This window comes from Anopheles maculipalpis, chromosome 3RL, assembly GCF_943734695.1.
Source record: "Anopheles maculipalpis chromosome 3RL, idAnoMacuDA_375_x, whole genome shotgun sequence".
In the NCBI taxonomy this organism is placed as follows: domain Eukaryota; kingdom Metazoa; phylum Arthropoda; class Insecta; order Diptera; family Culicidae; genus Anopheles; species Anopheles maculipalpis.
This window is the reverse complement of record NC_064872.1, coordinates 54,393,796-54,411,733: the sequence shown is the minus strand read 5'-3', so window position 1 is coordinate 54,411,733 and position 17,938 is coordinate 54,393,796. Positions and strand designations below refer to the sequence as shown.

The window sequence follows — 17,938 nt, the reverse complement described above, 5'->3', positions numbered from 1 at the left end:
TAGCAATGTGTGATTGGTGCGTGTGTACGGTAGTGGCTATTTTTCGATATATCTGCCGAATGTGAGCAGAAAGCAAGTGGAGCAAAATAGTGGAAAGAAGTGCGTTCACATCACCGCTCTAGGGGGTGAAAAATCTGCGGGAATCGAAAGAGCAGGAAACCAAAGAGCGAAAAAGTGAGAGAGAAGAAAAGTGTGTACGGGACTGTACATGTGTGTAGTTGGGTGTGCGTGTGTGTGCTGCATCTATGAATGTATGGTGGCATGAAGATGGTGTAATAATCATTAATGCGACATAAAAGTGTGTGTGTGTGAGTGTGTGTATTTGATCGCGGTACAGAAACACGTACACACACAGAGAAAGGGAGAGAGAAAGACGTGTGCGCCCTTGTAATCAGTTGCCGGTATATGCGTAGTCATCACACACAAAAGAAGGCAGTAGAATCGGAAGATAAGCGGCTGCCGTCTAGCGCCCCAAAACGCACACAGCAGCGCGCACACCTTCACCATTAATATTAGAACGAATCCTTCCGTGCTGCTGTGACACGCTGGTGTGCCAGGGCAATGGGTGCCCAGCAGGTGAAGGAACGTCCGGCCGGAACTACCTCCACGCTAGGGGCCGGCAGCTCGATCCGGTCCAGCCGGAGCAAACCCCGCTCGTCGAAGGATGCACGGACGCTGGGTTCAAACATCTTCACCGAGCATAACGGTAAGTCCCTATTGTGTATATGTGTACGATAAGGATGCGTTGCATGGCGTTGTCTCCTCCACGGTTCTGCTGTGTCAATGTGTGCTGTCGCTGCCTGTTGAGACATGTTAAAACGTGATGCCTCCGCAAGACCGTAGCCGGAGCAACACGGACAAAACATGTTGTTTGTGAGTCATACCGGCCAAAGGGAGGTGGAATTTTGGAAAATATGGAAAATATCAAAACCATACCGATGGGACAAAAAACACAGTTCGATTACAGGCAGCAGCAACAGTGTTTGTGTGCGTGTGTGTATGAAGCAGAGCAGATGGAAATGTTTTAAATTTGTACCTTTTCTTTGTAGTTTTCATTCATTCTACAATAATGCACCAACAACACCCAAATAGCAAAAGGGAAAAAAGGAAAAAAAGTTCTTTCGCTGTGTGGATGTGGTGCTCCGGTGCGCTCCGGAACGAATGATTGTTTCCGTGTGCGCATCCCCCTTGACAGGATTGGATCCTTATTGTCCTTGGCTTTTACCCGAGGGAAGTTTTTTCTTCCCCGTGCGATCAAAAACACCTACAGCTCTTGCCATTAGAATGCACATTCACATCCATCCGTGCCGAGTGTATAGGTGCAACAATAGCAGCACAGCCATCAACAATGACGTTTGCACACACAGCAGCAGCTACGAAAACAGCTCAACATCTTCCAAGCCACACGCGGCCACCACACTATCACGTTGAAACGCGCACAGGAAAAATCGAAAACGGATGATAAAGATGAAGGAAGAAGCATACAAAAAAGAGGAAACACTCACACACAACATGCTTATCGATTGACCGTTCCGTCCATCCCGGCAACATCATCATCCACCCCGTTCGTTTCTTAGTTAGGCGCATCTCATCCGGCTACGAGTATGTGTGTGTTTGTGCGTGTGTAGGAGGAGGCTGTGTTGGCTACGGTCTCCTTGTGCTTGGAAAGTGAACCTTCGCCGTATGCAGGCGGTGTGCGAGCCCAAAGAGGGGTGAAATAATGCTGCTTTTCCCCTATTATTTTTCTACTTTACAATACTTTCAACACATTGCAATGTGGTGCCATGGCTGCCATGTTTATGTGTGCCTCTTCTTTGGAGGATTTTGAATTAAATAGATTTACAAGCTTCCCTTGTAGGCTTTTCTTTAGCCGGCAGCAGCATCATCATCTCACTGCTTGTCAGATTGTTTTCAGTTGTAGACGGTGATTGTGCTAGGTTTTGTGCTGCCAAGAGGGTGTGAGCACACTCAGGAAGCGGACAGAGTATTTTGGTACGCTATGAAATGCTGGAAGCCAGTAGAAATGGTTTTCTGTTTGTATGTAGCTCTGGGAGCTACTAATTATTTGAGCATTTTTGTCTGTGTTCTTAGTCTGACGTTTGAATTCGTAGACCAACCTCGAATGGGAATGCAAAATTGTGCATTAAAATTTGCTCGAATCCTACATCATCTCATATTAGCAACCCTTGTCGGGTGGTTCAGCAGTTTCTTGAGACATTAGACATTTTTCTTTTTCTGGTCCTTGTCGACCATTTGCAATTTCGTTTTGATCACCGGCTGGTTGGAAAATGTATTTCCATAAAGGTTTATTTAGTATAAAGGTTATTAATTGTCGGATGGAGAGCCTCATACCACACTTAGACAACGAGTTTTGAATATTCTTGTTGTCCAGGATTTGTTTCACTGTTTAGATCACACATGTCAGACTTTATTGTGAACAACATGTAGTTGTACTTCATGGCTTAAAGACCTACTAAGGTTATTCAGACTAAGCTGACCTTCAGACTACCTACTAGATTTGAGAGAGCCTTACTAGACTTGCCGAAACCACGTAGTTGGATAGTCAGCCCTTACTACTGGGCATCGGTCCGGATAGAATTAGCTGACTCTGCCGTTTTGAATCCAAGTTTCACAACGAAAAAGCTTCGATTTTCCTCGTTGTTTTGATGCCCTCCGTTCCGATGTCTGTTTTTAGAGTGATCGTCAGGATGTGTCTAAGTATTAACTCAATTTCTTCACTCAGAGATAAAAGGCCTGAATTGTCAAGACAAGTTGTCAAAAACGGAAGATTCGAATTATGACAGCCATTTGTGTTGTCAAACGGAGACTCGTATTTGTCAAACTGTTTTCCGTCCGCAATTCGAAACGGAAAGGCGCCAAACTCACTCGTTCCTGTGTGTTTCCTGTTCGTTTTATTGTGAAGTTCCAATCAAAATGTGTGTATTTTACTTCAGAAAGAATCTTCCCGAAAAGGACGATCAGAAAGGACGGGAAATAAAGTATCGTCGGGCATCTTGTTGGTCATTTGGTTCAATTTCTAATGAAATGTATTTGGGCACCAACGTTTCTTCCAAAATATTTAAACACTTCAGCTTTATTGAAATCTTTTCCGGTTCCATTTTGATAACTCCCCTCCGCAAGAAACCGCAGCGTATCAGCCAACATTTCTTTAGGCGTGAGTCCTTTTGCCCTAACATGCAAAAACTTTAGCTCAATGTCATCACGAATATCGAGGAAAGTTTCCTTCGATTTTCATAAATCTGAATGGAACAACCTCGAGAACATATCAAAAACGTTTTACACAAAAGTTTCACAGGCTAAACTCACGCTTGATTAGTAAGTTCCAATCTTCCGTTCTTTCATCATCCGTACTGCTATCATCGCTCAAAAGATTTAAAAAATCATTTTGAAATCCTAAATATCAGCTACAACACAAAATATCTTCTCAACAAAAACAGTTGTTTGCACTTTTGGTTTTGTTGTTTGTGGTTTCATCACTTTGACAGATTGATTTTGAAGATTTAACGAAAAAATTGCTTAACGAAACTTGTCTGTCACAAGAAAGGTTTCATAATGCAAATTTATTTTCCGTTTGTAAGAGATAATCAGGCCTAAACTTCTTTATATGAACCAATTTTCAATACAAATTGTTTTCGAATGCGTTGGTTGCTGATATAAATTAATTAATAACGCTGTAGTAATTAATCTTTACTTGAAGTACCTGAGAAAAACGATGACGGGCAGTTAGGTGCAACTTTAGGGCACAAAACTGTGGCATGAAAGGTTGTGAAAATACTTTCTACACTGTCTACTATCTTATTGATTCGTTTTAAATAAACTTTATTTGTACAAAGTTTACCAAATTGAGCTTCTTATTCTTAAATATTTATTCCTAATTTGAAATCATAGGACGAAAACATTTCCAAAAGATTTAATTTAAATTATTTTTTGTTCTATAAATTTCTAATCGAAAAAAAGGCGTTTTCTTCTAGATTTGTTGAAACTAGTGCTAAATTTGCTCTGTCGAAAACTTGCACAACATATTTCATAGTTAAAAACCGTCGTTCTTCAACACTGTTCTACGTACCGACGTCTTGTTCAAATAGCAGAAGATGAACCGAAATCAAGGTTCCGTGTTTTGGCCAACCTCTTCTTCCTATTGTTTAGCCATACAGAAGGGCCCCTAATTGATATTCCCCCAGCCCCGTTGGATGCATTTTTCTTCTGCATCTTTGTTTTAGATTTGTTTACGCATGAATGGTTGAAACGGTCGCGCAAATGCATCAGAGAGTGCACTCAGAACGACGAATGAATAGCGCTGAAGCCCATGGACGCATACGAATGCTGCAGCAACAAGCAGCAACCGTTCACACACAAGTACCCATCGCTGGCGGTAATTACTATCACACGCTTGAACGTGTCTCTTGCCCGCTGGGCCACATAAGTGGCCGGGTAGGCTGCTGGGAGGGTAGCGTCTGAGAATGGTCTATTAAGGTGGGCCACGGGCAGTAACATTCAAGCTTTTTTTTTATTTCTTCACAAGGCAGGTTAGCAAAAGTCGGTGGTAAATACGCCTTATGTGTTTGTTTGTGTGTTCGTATGTATTATACACCCTTGAAGAAGGCAGTCTACCTTCGTGCCTTGAGATCTTTGATTCGATATTGGGCCTGACAGTGGGACAAATCTTTTTCTTCTATCCAGATCCGGATTGCGCAGATGTCTTTTATGGGGATGACCTGCATGACAGAACGAAATCTAACATTTTTACTGCAACATAATAATGAGAACAGATATTGCATCCGGCGTATGACTGTTTCATACTAATTGTTTGTTCGTTTATTGCTCACAATACGGCTTGTAGCGTCTTTGGAAGAACCCAGAAGATCGCCCGTTGTTGTCCCCTATCGCTGTTTGTCAAATCTAACCGCCGGCCCCTAATTGAACATGGTTAAATGGGATCGAGAATCCAATTAAACATTCCTATAACCGCCGTAACAACATCGCAAAGCATCGCCGTGTACTACTACCACACGCAGAAGCGTCTGTAGATGTTGTCCAATTTGGCATATTGAAGTCGTTCGATCTCGGTCTTTTGAATCGTTTCCAAATAGTATAGTTGATATGGATGGATGGATGGATGGATATTCTAAGCAAATGTCGATTGATTTGCGCGCCGTTCCGACGCTAACCTTTCGCATTCATGGGTTTGAGATTTAGAAGGTTTAAAAATACATTCCTTCCTTCAATACCGCAAACGAAAACCATATAGGCGACCTTTCTATTTTCACTTGGCTTTGAGTTGGGTTTGGCACTTTATTTATAAAGTTAATGCTGGCTTCTAATCGGCATACGGTGGAATGCTCAGCAAATCCTCAAGAATTGCAAGTTACAAAATTGTCTGATAATTTAACATTCATTGCATATCTTTCTGTACGTGATTTGGTGGGGTACAAACGATAAGTATGCTATTGTCAGCGGCAGTTAACTCTCGCAGCAGACACAATTTTGAGGCAATTTTGTTTTCATGCATATTTTTTTGTTTGTACCGTAGTATTCACCAGTTGATGAAGTACGCCACCTTTTCTCTTGTGCTGTCCAAAACGCCGGCAATCTTTTCCAGACAAAGGCGAAACAAAGCATCTCGGTGGTAGTTGGTACGCGTACATGCGCGTGTGTAACCGTGGTCGTGGCCTCTACTTCTTGTTGTCGTTTAGCGCGGACGTTCGTTGCCTTGCTGCTGCTGCTGCGGGGGTTGAAACCACCCCAATCCAGCGTCTAGTAATGCCGGGATGGCTGAAAACTTGCTCTGGAGAAAGGGAAGGATTGGTTGACTGTATGTGTGTGTGTGCGTGTATGTGACGCTGAGTGTACTTTGTGTGTGTGTACGGTTACAACTCGGTGTCGTAGTTGTCGGTCGTCACTACACACCCAAAGGGAACAACTGTGCGCAGAAGCGGCATTTTTGGAAATCGTAGCAGCAGCCACTTGTACACGAATGAGGTCCTTGCTGCGTTGATGTGAGTTTATATGTGTTAAAATGAGGAGAGATGCAGAGAGAGAGAGAGAGAGAGAGAGAGAGAGAGAGAGAGAGAGAGAGAGCTCGAAAAAGCAAGTTGCATAGTTCCACCGGTACTTCCTGGTTTCCGGTGAATTAATGCGTTGTTGGGATAATTCGTGAAAAAATACTAAGCAACGGAAAAAAGTCCTTTTTGAAATTGCGTTCAACTTTTCCAAAGTTGACTGTACGTATAAGATTAGTTTCGGTTATAATAAGCAAACTGGAATAATTTGAAATTGAAAGACGATTTTCGCAAACATGGCCAGTTTAAATTCTACTGAATATTTCTTTACTACACAAATATATTTAACCCTTTGCTCGAGGCTATCTCGGGCAAGCGGAGTGTTTTTTGTATTCCTTTGCCAAAGAAAGAATGAGGCAGTTTCTCGTCGTCGTCTGAATTTGGTTTCTGTTTCCATTCTTCTTCTTCTTCATCATCTTATTCTTCAATACTTCTTCTTTTTCATCTTGGTCTGCTCAGGATTGGGTACGTCGCGTCGAAATGGCCAGGTCGCCAAAGTATTATTTAGACCTTTCGTTGCAATGGTATTGGGGGTGGTTTGCAGGGCCTCACCCCCAATCCCCTGTCTCGTCGGAGGGGCGAAGCATCCTAGCTGATTAAAGTCCCGTAGGATGCCAGGACAGAAGGACAATCAGCCGCCCCTACCATGGAGAACAGACGCTGGCCATCAGCCATTAGCCGGTTGAAGAGTTGAAAATTTAAACAAGCTTTTTTACAATAATATATTTGATAAAATTACCTAGTTTCTGGGCGCGAAAACCAAATGAAAATTGATTTCACATAGTGATAACTTAAAAAGTATTTGGTTTTTACCATCAAATGACAAAATTATTTAAAAACAAAACGAATCCCAAAAATGGATCGAAACCATGTAAGTCATCAGTCATCAGATTGATAGTCCGATAGCTGAGAGGAAGGTTTGAAGACTGTCTATCCAACTACGTGGTTTCAGTCCTAGCATGTTGGCCGGTGTGACCTAGAACACATGACCAGCCTATCGGCGCCTTGAGAGCCTAATTCACTGCACGACGGTGAGGTCGTCATACAGTTCGTACAGCTCGTCGTTGTAGCGGCTCCTCCATTGTCCTCCACACATTCGGAGCCAACGATCCTTCTGAGCATCTTCCTCTCGAACGCGGCTAAGAGGGCTTCGTCTGTTTTGGACAGGGTCCATGTCTCAGAGGCGTATGTGAGTACTGGGACTATAAAGGTACGGCACAGTCCCAGCTTCGTGCGCCGTCGTGACTGGTTTTTTGAGGTGAGATATTTCCTCAGGTTGTAGAATCTGAGCGCAATTCCGCCTCTATGCTGTTTTCAGTGCTGATTTTTTACTCGAGATAGGTGAAGTTTTGGACGACTTCAAATTTGCGGTCACCTAGGTTTTCCCCGAGGTTTCTGCAGCCTTCTCGATCCTTTGGTAGGCTTCTGCTACCTGGGAGAGCCGCAGACCACTGATGTCTATATCATCAGCGTACGCCAGGTTCTGGGTTGACTTATTGAAGATGGTTCCCGAAGTCTCCACCTCCGAGTCGCGGTAGCCCTCTTTAGTGGCAAGTTGTGTAGTAGACAGGTGAGCAAGTCTCCCTGAGGCAGGCCTTAAGCGGTAGCAAAGGACCCAGAGAGTTTTCCATCCAACTTCACCTGGCATGTGACGTTGGCCATGGTCATTCTGACAAGCTTGATCAGTTTGGCCAGAATTCCAAAAGAGCTCATGGCCTCGTAGAATTTTACCCTGGCTATGCTATCATATGCGGCCTTGAAATCTATGAAGAGATGGTACGTGTTCAACTGCTGTTCAGCCATCTTATCCAATTTTCCATTTCGGAATCGGTATTCAACACCGTAATACCCCTGTAGTTGTCGCAGTCCAACATATCTCCCTTCTTGCATATGGAATAAATGATGCCGAGATTCCAATAACAAGGCATCGATTCGCAGTCCCATACCTCAGTAACAATTTGATGTACCTCACTTTCTAGAGAAGCACGCCCGTTTTTTATCAGTTCGGCTACGATTCCGTCGGTTGCGGGTGCCTTATTGTTCTTTAACCGAAGGATAGCTTTGAGCGTGTCCTCGATGTCAGGTGGCGACGTTACATTGGGACCGTCTGCTAGTGGAGCCTCTAGCTATTCGTTAAACTGGTCGTTAAGTAATTCATCAAAGTACTAAGCCCATCGCGAGAGGACCTCTGGCTTGTTACTGACCATTTTGTTGTTTACCATGAAGTTGTTTCGGCGGCCTGCTATCGCTTGGTAAAACTAATAAAAGTTGGCTTGTTAAACTTAATCTCATATTTCTACTTAATTTCACAAGCAATAACAACGAATTGTTAAGCTACCTGCGCTTGCGGGATTTTAGATTTTTGAAAATTATGCACATACCAAATTCAACGAAATACATCGCTCAAATAGAGAAGTGTCACGATAAACCCTGTAAGCCATGAAGAAGTATGGACTGTACTTGTTTACATGGGTCGGATAGTCGGTCTTCTTTTTGGATTAACGACCTCTAAGGTCACAACAGATACCGAAATGGCTTACTAGACTCTCCGATACCACGTAGTAGTTAAATAGTCAGTCGTCATTACGGATGGACGGACCCGGATGGGATTTGTACCTCGGTCCTGCCGTTTGAAGACCTGCACTGCTGTCGCATCCTGCCGCCCCTATTGACAGCCGGTATTGCTGTATAATATGAATACATAAAACTAGTAATCTATTATATAGCTGACGCGATCCCTAGTAAGACGTTAAGCCAAGAGGAAGAATAAAAAAACATATAAAGATTAAGATCATACATATATAAGATCAACAAAAAAGAGTGCTGCATATAAACCTAAAAAGATAAACTCTTTTGAGAACAGACATATCATTTGGACTTCGCTAAATGCTTAATTCGCTAAATGCGCCATAAATTTGCATTATTGTTGTTCGAAAAATTATGGTGATAAAATTTTTATCTTCTTCTGATGTAGGCTTATAATAATGGTGGACAAGCGAGGACTTAGTAAATTAAACACTCAAGTTAAATATGATTTTAAAGGCTCCCTTGTTGTGTCACTAGTTTCTATTCCAAAAAGAGGAAAAACAAATCGATTTCATTGCACATTCAACTTAGTAAGTTACCGTTCGGACGATGTCGTATGCGTCGTTGTCCGTACTGTGCACGTTTTATGTTACGTGGGTGGATTTTTCTGCGGTTTTCAGTGCAAGGCACATGTTTGTTTTTTGTATGGCACTGTGGCTAGGATTAGTTACATGAGAAATAATGCGAGTTGTATAAACAATCCTTACCACCAATGCACCCACTTGCATAATATTGCTTATTTTCTGCGAAGCCTTACACGTGCTTTGGTTAAGCAAACAACGCACCGTATGATGAGAAATTCGAATTACCGAAGCTGCCTTTTTCTGGTGTGTATAAAATTTCCTCTAAAATATTTAAATTAAATCTTCCTCGATAGTTCAACTATCGCGCTCACAAGGAAAGAGTTCTTGCGTTGATTAAATATTGATCCATGTGGCCTATTGAGATAGGAAATGAAACGAACTGTCCAATGCACAAGCTTTTGGTGTTGTTTCTTTCGTGTACGAAAAACAACAGCTGTCCGCTGCGATACGCCAGCTCCGCACACCAGCAGCAATAACATTTGGCAACCCGGCATGGCCGGCATAAGAGAGTGTTGGGTTTATGCCTAGAGTTTATCCTTATATGGTATTCCTGCGCCGTACGGTAATGAATCCGCAAAAGTGGGAGTGAGTGAGTGTTTTGTTGAGCCACAACGAAGGAGAACAGATAGCCCGATAGAGAGAGGATAGCTAAACGGGGAACGATTTAGCAAGAAAAAGGAACAGCAGGGAATATGTATAGTCTCTGGCCGTCGCCGTGCTCAGAAAGAGAACATCCTCCAATTCTTCTACACATTCAAGGACAGCGTGCAAAGTTGTTGCAAAGCATGAGAAAGAGAACAGCCTATCTACAGTGGTGGACAAAACATGTGCAACTCAAATAGAGCAATCATAAAAAGAATCAGCAAATTTCAATTTTTTCAAATAGAAAATGAGACGCTTACTGCAGTTGACGGTGCCAGGAGTTTAGATGATTGCTACATATTTGTTGCAGCTATCAGCTGTCAAATTGACAGATCACAGCGATTATTTTGTGGGCAAGAATCATCTTGTGCTGTTCAAAATAACAGCAACTTCTCGCTTCTTTGAACTACTATCTCTACCAGCATCCTTTCAGAACTTTATTTTACGTTTGAAAATGATTCGTTTGCTGAAAAAGTGTTCTTTTTGCATTTTTGTAACATTACAAGGTTACAAATACACGTTGACGATCATTGAGGAAGGTCAGTACTGATCCTTTCTTTATTTTTGTTGTTTGTATTTTTGTTACTAGACGCCAACCATTGAGCCTTGGAGTGAAACTAAGAAAGAAAATGATCGATGAAAAAACAGTTTGTGACAAGTATGAGGTGAAAAAATGGTCTGTTGCTAAACTGTGCTCGAAATTTCGTGCAACCGGAAAGATTTGTGTGCACAATAGAGGTGGAAAACCACGGTCTACCACGCCAAAAGAGGACACTATGATCGTACGAAGCATGAAAAACTTCTGTTTGCTCAATCTCATATTGACTGGGATGGGCAGAAATAGGCAGACGGTTCTGTTCAGTGATGAATCGAAGTTCAACATCTTTGAAAGCGACGGGGTTTGCCCTCGTACGTCACACAACTGGAAAACGTTACTGTCAGAAGACGTTAAAGCATGGCGGAGGCAATGTAATGGTCTTGGAATGTTTTTCTGAGAACGGTCTTGGTCCAATTCATCAAATCGATGGAATAATGGACCGTTTCATGTACAACAGCTTCCTGAAAAATGTTTCGTTGCTTAATGCTGAATGGAATATACGATTAAAATGGATATTCCAACGAGACAACGATCCCAAGCACACCATCAAAGTGGTCAAACAGTGGTTTAAGGATAATGAAATCATGGTGATGAGCTGACCGCCCAAATCTCCGGATCTGAACCCTATAGAGAACCTGTGGAATCAAGTATATACCTCGCAGATGCAAGGCTGTAATTTAAAACCAAGGATTTGCAACGAAATAATGGAAGCCTATTTAAATTTGGCAAACAACACGCGAATTTGCACCTGTTTTGTCCAAGAGGCAAACGTTGACTTTTTATATTATTTTTTCATGAATTGTTATGTATATTTAATGAAGTTTTTGTTTTAATAAACACGAAAAGGGCTGTTTCAATCAACTTGAAAACATCATTCTCACAATCGACATAGTATGAAGCTTCAATGTAGGGTTTCATGATTGGAATTGATTGGTTGCACTTGTTTTGTCCAATACTGTACATCGGTAGGCTAAACCTACATTGGTAGGACAAAGTCTCTGAGGGCGGAACATTTTCAAATGGTCAAATAGAGAAGCAAAAATTGCAATTTACCATGATCTTTTCGTAAAAACTGCTCAGTAACTTTTCCTTTCAGGAGAATGGCGAAAAACATTGGATACACTTTCTTCAACGAAATCAAGACACTGTACACGTTTGAACTTTAATTGGCCATGAAACACAAATAAAACTAAGCTCTACGAGCTCTACCCTTGTGCTTCGCAATGCCACAACGAGCTTAACATTGACCACAGAATGAAAAGTTCGCTTAGGCACATCAAGAAAACCTCCGCAATAAAATGGGCCACCAAATGATGAAAATATTTTAGACAACTATTTTTAAACATTTTTGCCGATTCTTTATCCCAGCCTTGTCGTGAGTATGGCACCCCATGCAAAGTGTAACCGTGCATCATGATGATGTACCCTTTGGTCACTTTCACCATATCGTTTCTGTGTTTTTCTTTTCATTTTTCGAGGGTAGGAAGAAATTTTCTCTATGTATCATTTGCATTGGAGCTCTCGACACAACCCAGCTGTATGTATGTGTGCTCTGTGTGTGTTAAAATAGCACACATTCGTTTTGCCGTAATTCGGTAAGCAACTTGATTCAATGCTAGGGCGGGGGGCGGGGAGTCAATTAACCAAATGCAATGGAATCATTCGCTGTAATCTCGATCTCCGACCGATCCGACAGAATTGGCAGTGAACTCTCCAACTTCAAGACGAAAGATGAATTACATGCACAATTTACCATACACAATCGTTCTTTAGGGGGGCCGTTGAGGGCTGTGGCTGGGGTACAGTGCAACAGCATTTTACTCTATTGCGTTATACGTGCCAACGACTTGCTGTTTGCTGGAATAATTTACGCTCTTTATGGCATGGAATGCGTGTATTATTGCATCAATTATTTTTATCTGCTCCGATGAGCGGGAGGGAGAATTGTTTTGTGTAATCGGTTTCTTCGCGTCTCGTTGGTTTGCTTTCGCTTTTCTTGTTTGTAGACAAAACACAGCGTGGTATTTGTCATAGTAGATATTTCGGATTACGGTAGTTGTTTGTTTACGGGAGGATTCACCATAACAAGAACTCAGTATCGTCGTACCGTTTAGGTGCGTGAAAAATGTGCATTTAAAAAACGTTTCCGAGAGGAATTAGTAATGTTATAGCCACTGAAGATGAAGATTTTAATTGTACGCTCAAACAGCTGTATGCAAATATTGCCACTGGACCTTAGAGCAACCTAGAGGGATATCAGCTGATTGGTACCTTAACCAAAAAAGTTTTGGGCACTGTCCAACGGAATATTCGTCTCAAAGAGAAACAGCGAGTTATATGTGCAACAATGTCCGGAAGCTCCTGGATGATAGCTCTTAGATCTTTGGTTTCCTACGACGAGAAAGTACCTAGCTGCATTAGAAGGGGTTCCTCAATACTGTTGGCTGGCGAAAAACTCCAATCTATTCCATATTGAATTATTTTGTAGTACTCTAGAACTGTCGAACAATTCTTCTCTAATTACAAATCGAGTAATTCGACATTATGGCTTCGAATTGACTTCTCTAGTCAATCTTTTGTCAAGCTTTTATTTTCGTTTCGTAGCAGCTGTCAAACAAAATCAATTGAAGCGAGAACTTATTTCATGTCATCCGTGACTAATTATGAGATTTGAGTACATATTCATTTGTAGCTATATCAGAACTACCAACAGCGAGTAACATGTGGTTGTACATCTCAAAAAAAAAAAAACTAATTACCGTTAAGTCACTTCGTCTTATTCTTTTTTCTCTGCATGGTCAATGGAATAGAACGTGGAACCTACTGAGAATTTCAATGTTAATGATTAGTACAACTTATAAGTTGTATCTTTATCCTAGTTTTGGCTATCCATCTCTCTCATTGGCCTGCTCACTATAGAGCATGTGTCGTTGACACCGATAGCCCGATGGATAATAATTCTCCAGGATACTCGATCCCTGGCTGTCGATAGCTTCCCGTCCATATAGGTGCTCGATAAGAACGGTTCTGCTTCACCTGATCCAGCCCACGAATTCGTTGTGCTCCCCGACGTCCTGTGCCGAACTGGGGGTCACGGACGAATTCTTGGTGGAGCACAAGTCCGGCATACTTATAACATGATCCAATTCGCTAACCTTCCAAATTTCCAATTCGCTGTACTGCTCAACAAGTGCTCGAACAAACCACCAAAGAAGACCTTCCAAATTTCCCATTCGCTGTACTGCTCAACAAGTGCTCGAACAAACCACCAAAGATGGTTCGGAGGATTCGTCGCTCAAACACGTCAAGAGCGCTTGCATCCTCCACTCGGATGGACCAAGACTCGTGGCCATAGAGGACCACCGGGGCGGACCAGTGTGTGATATATCTCACATTTCGTGTGGTCTCGAAGATTTTTGGATTTCAGTTGATGGCGAAGGTCGTATTATGCACCATTCCCTTCCACGATGCGTCTCCGGGTTTTGCTGCTGATGTCGTTATCCAGAGATACGATTATCCCAAGATAGCAGAATTCTTCCACCACCTCGATGCTATCGCCGTCAACTAATACGGTCTCTTTTTTTATTCTCCTAATCATTACTATAATGAGAGTATGTTTTTCATGATCATGTTTTGATTATCCTGTTGATAATCATCGGGGCGGTCCAGTGGTCTGGTCACTTACACCACACAGGGCCCTGAATTTAACCGTAGAGATGGGAACCAAATTTGCACACGTAAGTTGGCAACCGGCATACCCGAGTATTCCATACGTTTTTACGGATACAATTACCGGTTTTCGTATGTAAACGATGCTTTCTATCCATGTATATTCTTGCGAATCTTTGTAAAATGGAATGTTAAATAAATATAGAACTATGATGCCAAATTATATGCAACATTTGTATATCACAATTATTATAATACAAAAAACGAGTAATAATAAATGCATTGTATTACAATCTATTGTCTACATTTTCGCCAAATTCAGCATTATCATACTTATTTACAGTTTATTTATTTATTCTAATCTTCTTGTTGCTTTCCTGTATGGAAAATCTATGTCATTCATTCATTATGTTGTTTTTATGTTTATGGCCTGTCCGGTGGTGTAGGTGACAGCGGCGCCGGCCGTTACATGGCAGGGTTCAAATCCCATCCGGATCCTCCCCCCGTAGTCAAGACTGAATATCCTCACTACGTGTTATTAATAAGTCAAACAATATGGTCTGGCCGTCTGGCCAGGGTAGAATATGCTGGAATGCTGGTTGCCAACTTGCGTGGTAAAGTATAAAATAATTAAAACATCAAATACTTACTGCTTGTTGAAAATTACAATGTGCACACCAAAAAATCGGAAATAAAAAGTTGGGAGGCTTCGGAAATTTTCAAGTCAATACAAGCAATTAATCAAAAGTTATTGCAGTTTGAAGTTGAAAAAATATCCGGGAATCCGGTTGCTTACTTAAAGGTTAAGACTAGAAGTGAAAGTGATTAACAAAAAGTAGCTGCTCTGCTGCTCGTAGAGCTTAAGTTCGTTTTATTTAGTTTTTTTGTGTTGTTACTGAGACTAATAATGATAATGAAAATATGATAAATATGTTTCTCAGTTTTGTACTTTTTTCACTTGGTTTTACTAGAACTTTTGGGTTGTTTTACCATCACGCGAGAAGCATTCTGGCTTGTTAGAGGCAACCAAACTTTAATTATAAGAAAAAAATGCTTCAATCCATTGCAACGTGAACTTCAGTCAGCAATTTGACACTAATTTGACATCGTTTCTGTAGGTGACGGAAGAATATTCGTCATAATCGAGTTTCCATTTGGCAATCGTAATGCTGGCGTTGAAGCTTTCGTCATGTTTCAAGCACTTCGCACTGTCTGACGAACATCCAGTTTTGCAAACATAATACCAATTTTTCGTTTTAGAGACAATGTCATTGTTATATGACATTGTTACATTTTAGAGCATGATAATTAGGGCTGTTAAAAGAAACGCGATATTAAGAACAATGATTGATTGGTTAGAGCGCTAGGCCACAACAGGACCATGGAATGAACAATTAATTCCACCAAAGCATATTATGTTGAAGTTAAAAAAACACACAAATTTTCAAGTCTAACAGTACGCTCTTTGGTGCTAAAAGTTAGATATTTCGTCTGCCAGCTGCAGTGTTTTAATCCGTCTTGATTGGCTGACAACAAGCGCACTACCGGCATGAAGTGTTTGCTCTTGACAATGGGTGCACCGCCCAAATTGTGGGCTGTGTATAATGGTATCGTCCTACACCGTTACTTTTCTACTTCCCACATCGTGGCCGGTTTTTTTCTGGCCCTGTACAGAACGCGTCCCGGCTGGCGATCGTTTCTCCATCGCGCGAAGTTCAAACACACACGGCAGAGAATCAAGATTGATGGTTTCCTAACAGAGCATGCTTCGGCTGCATTATCGTGCGGGAAGGAGAGCACATACATCTATGCACACAGCCACAACATGCACTCGAAGGGGGTGCCGGGATAATTTTTCGTTTTCGGTGTGGCCACTCTCGTTCGCCTGCTTCAAGCTTGGTGTGTAGTATGATGTTTCCTGTATGTGTGTTTTTCAGTTTCCTTTGGCTGACCCGGCATGTGAAAAAGGGAGAGGAGAGAAAGGATGGAAGACGATGGGTGTACGGCCTCCGGATTCAACCGCTAGCCACAATTCGGTTACATACCTTCCGCCGGTTATTGGTGGTGGTCGTTCGTACTACAAGAACACGGAACACGGAGTGTTTCTCGTCCAACTAGCGGATGTGTTTTGCATTGAAGGGAAAAAGGAGAGGTGGGGGGGGCATATGAGGTGGAAATAAGTGTTATAATTGACGAGATGGTCTCGGAGAGGTCGGCATGCAGTGCCACCGTTTGTGGAAGCGATTCGTAAACGTTTCTCTTTGCTTTTTTAGCTCTAGAATTCTAGCACTGGCGGTCGCTGATCAGTTAAAGAACGGTAATGGGTGTGTTCCGAGGAGGAAATTCAAATAAACAGTGTAAAATATGCTAACGGAAATCACGCTTACGTTGTACGGCCTGAGAGATCTTGTGCCGGGTGCTGCAGGGTGGAACAACACACACAAGAAGTCGATGCGTCTTAAGTAGCAATTGAATGATGTTCCTCTGGGGATATTTTTATCAAAAGGTTTACTCCTCGATCTGTACTAAAGACGCTTGGATCTTACCTTTACAACATCGGATTAAAATTCGTTGTGATGCAATATTGAGTAAAAGCAGCCCATCTGGTGTATGATATTGAGAATGACCGCCTACCGGACGCCATCGCAAAACAGGCGTCTACCGGCAAGGTTGCATGACTCCTGCGGTCTTCTTCGCCCGTTCATCTGAAGTGTGTACTAATTCGTGACATTATGTGCAAATGTGCCAATGGGGAGAGAAGCCCGTGAAATCACCAATCGCGTCCGTACCACCACACCGCTGCATGGATGGGAAACGTGTGTTGCGTACATTCGTGCTCGGCGGGTCACACACAGTGGGCCCGATCGCGTGTCATTTGCGACGTTTGGGAGCAGGCATTTCGTCCCTTGGGGGGGCGGGGTCGGCACTGTGTAGTGCCGAGATATGGCACACTGTGTGAATTTTCAACGGAGGCAATTGCTCAAAACCCTAAAGCAGGAAGCCACTATCGTCGGGCACCGCTTTGATTTTGTGAAGGTTACGTCATGATGATTGTGTAGCTATGTGTGTGTGTGCGTTTTTTTATCGCCTGTTGTATCATGACACAGGCTAACTACCATTTCGAATGCCTTCTCCCTGGTGGGAAGAACTGATTTTCTGCTACACGGCGCTCTGGCAGGTTTGACTGTTTGGTTCACCCGGTCCGGTTCAGCTCACGGTGCCAATATGAATGGTATTTGTTATTATTGAAACTTCATTGTGTTATGGTAGCATGAAGGGGATGGGTGAAGTACACGGTTTTGTGGCTAGTTTTTGCTTAAAAATTGCCATCAATATGTGTAGCAGAATTGAAAGAGTGTGTGCGTTTTTATTTTAGTGTCCATTATTCCGGCTTTTAATTCGATGAGGCATTCGACGATCTTGTTCGAAAGTGAGCCATCCAATTGTTTCTCCAGCCAGCAACACAGCTTAGAATGACGAATCGTTACCGCCAGACCAGAGACTCGCTTCCGGACATAAGAGTAAACTTTGTGTACCATTCATTTTGGGCAACCGACCGGTGGTGGTGTTCAATTTCTTCCGCCACAGTAATGGCACACGACGTTGGTCTGTTGTCGGGGAAAGATTATCTGCTGGATGGTGCAGCCACAGATGACGTGATGGCGGCTACTCGTTGTTTATAAAGTGGTTCCCACCGATTTGTTTGTGTACTTTGGGTCTTAGTGACGTTGCAACACGATAGCATGGTGGCGAACCAAGTAGACGCGGCGGGGTTGGAA

At 42.4% G+C, this 17,938-nt stretch overlaps 2 protein-coding genes across 3 annotated transcripts in view; one reads left to right on the top strand and one right to left on the bottom strand.

The window, feature by feature from the left end:
- The window catches only part of LOC126563180 (selenoprotein F), an 805,869-nt gene that overhangs the window by 333,117 nt on the left and 454,814 nt on the right, over positions 1-17,938 (bottom strand). The window lies entirely within an intron of this gene.
- The window catches only part of LOC126563497 (tyrosine-protein kinase Abl), a 32,193-nt gene continuing 14,807 nt past the window's right edge, over positions 553-17,938 (top strand). Inside the window, exon 1 of the mRNA XM_050220142.1 lies at positions 553-706. Coding sequence (XP_050076099.1) covers positions 562-706 — 145 coding nt within the window. The 5' untranslated portion in view covers positions 553-561. The remainder of the gene's footprint in view (positions 707-17,938) is intronic.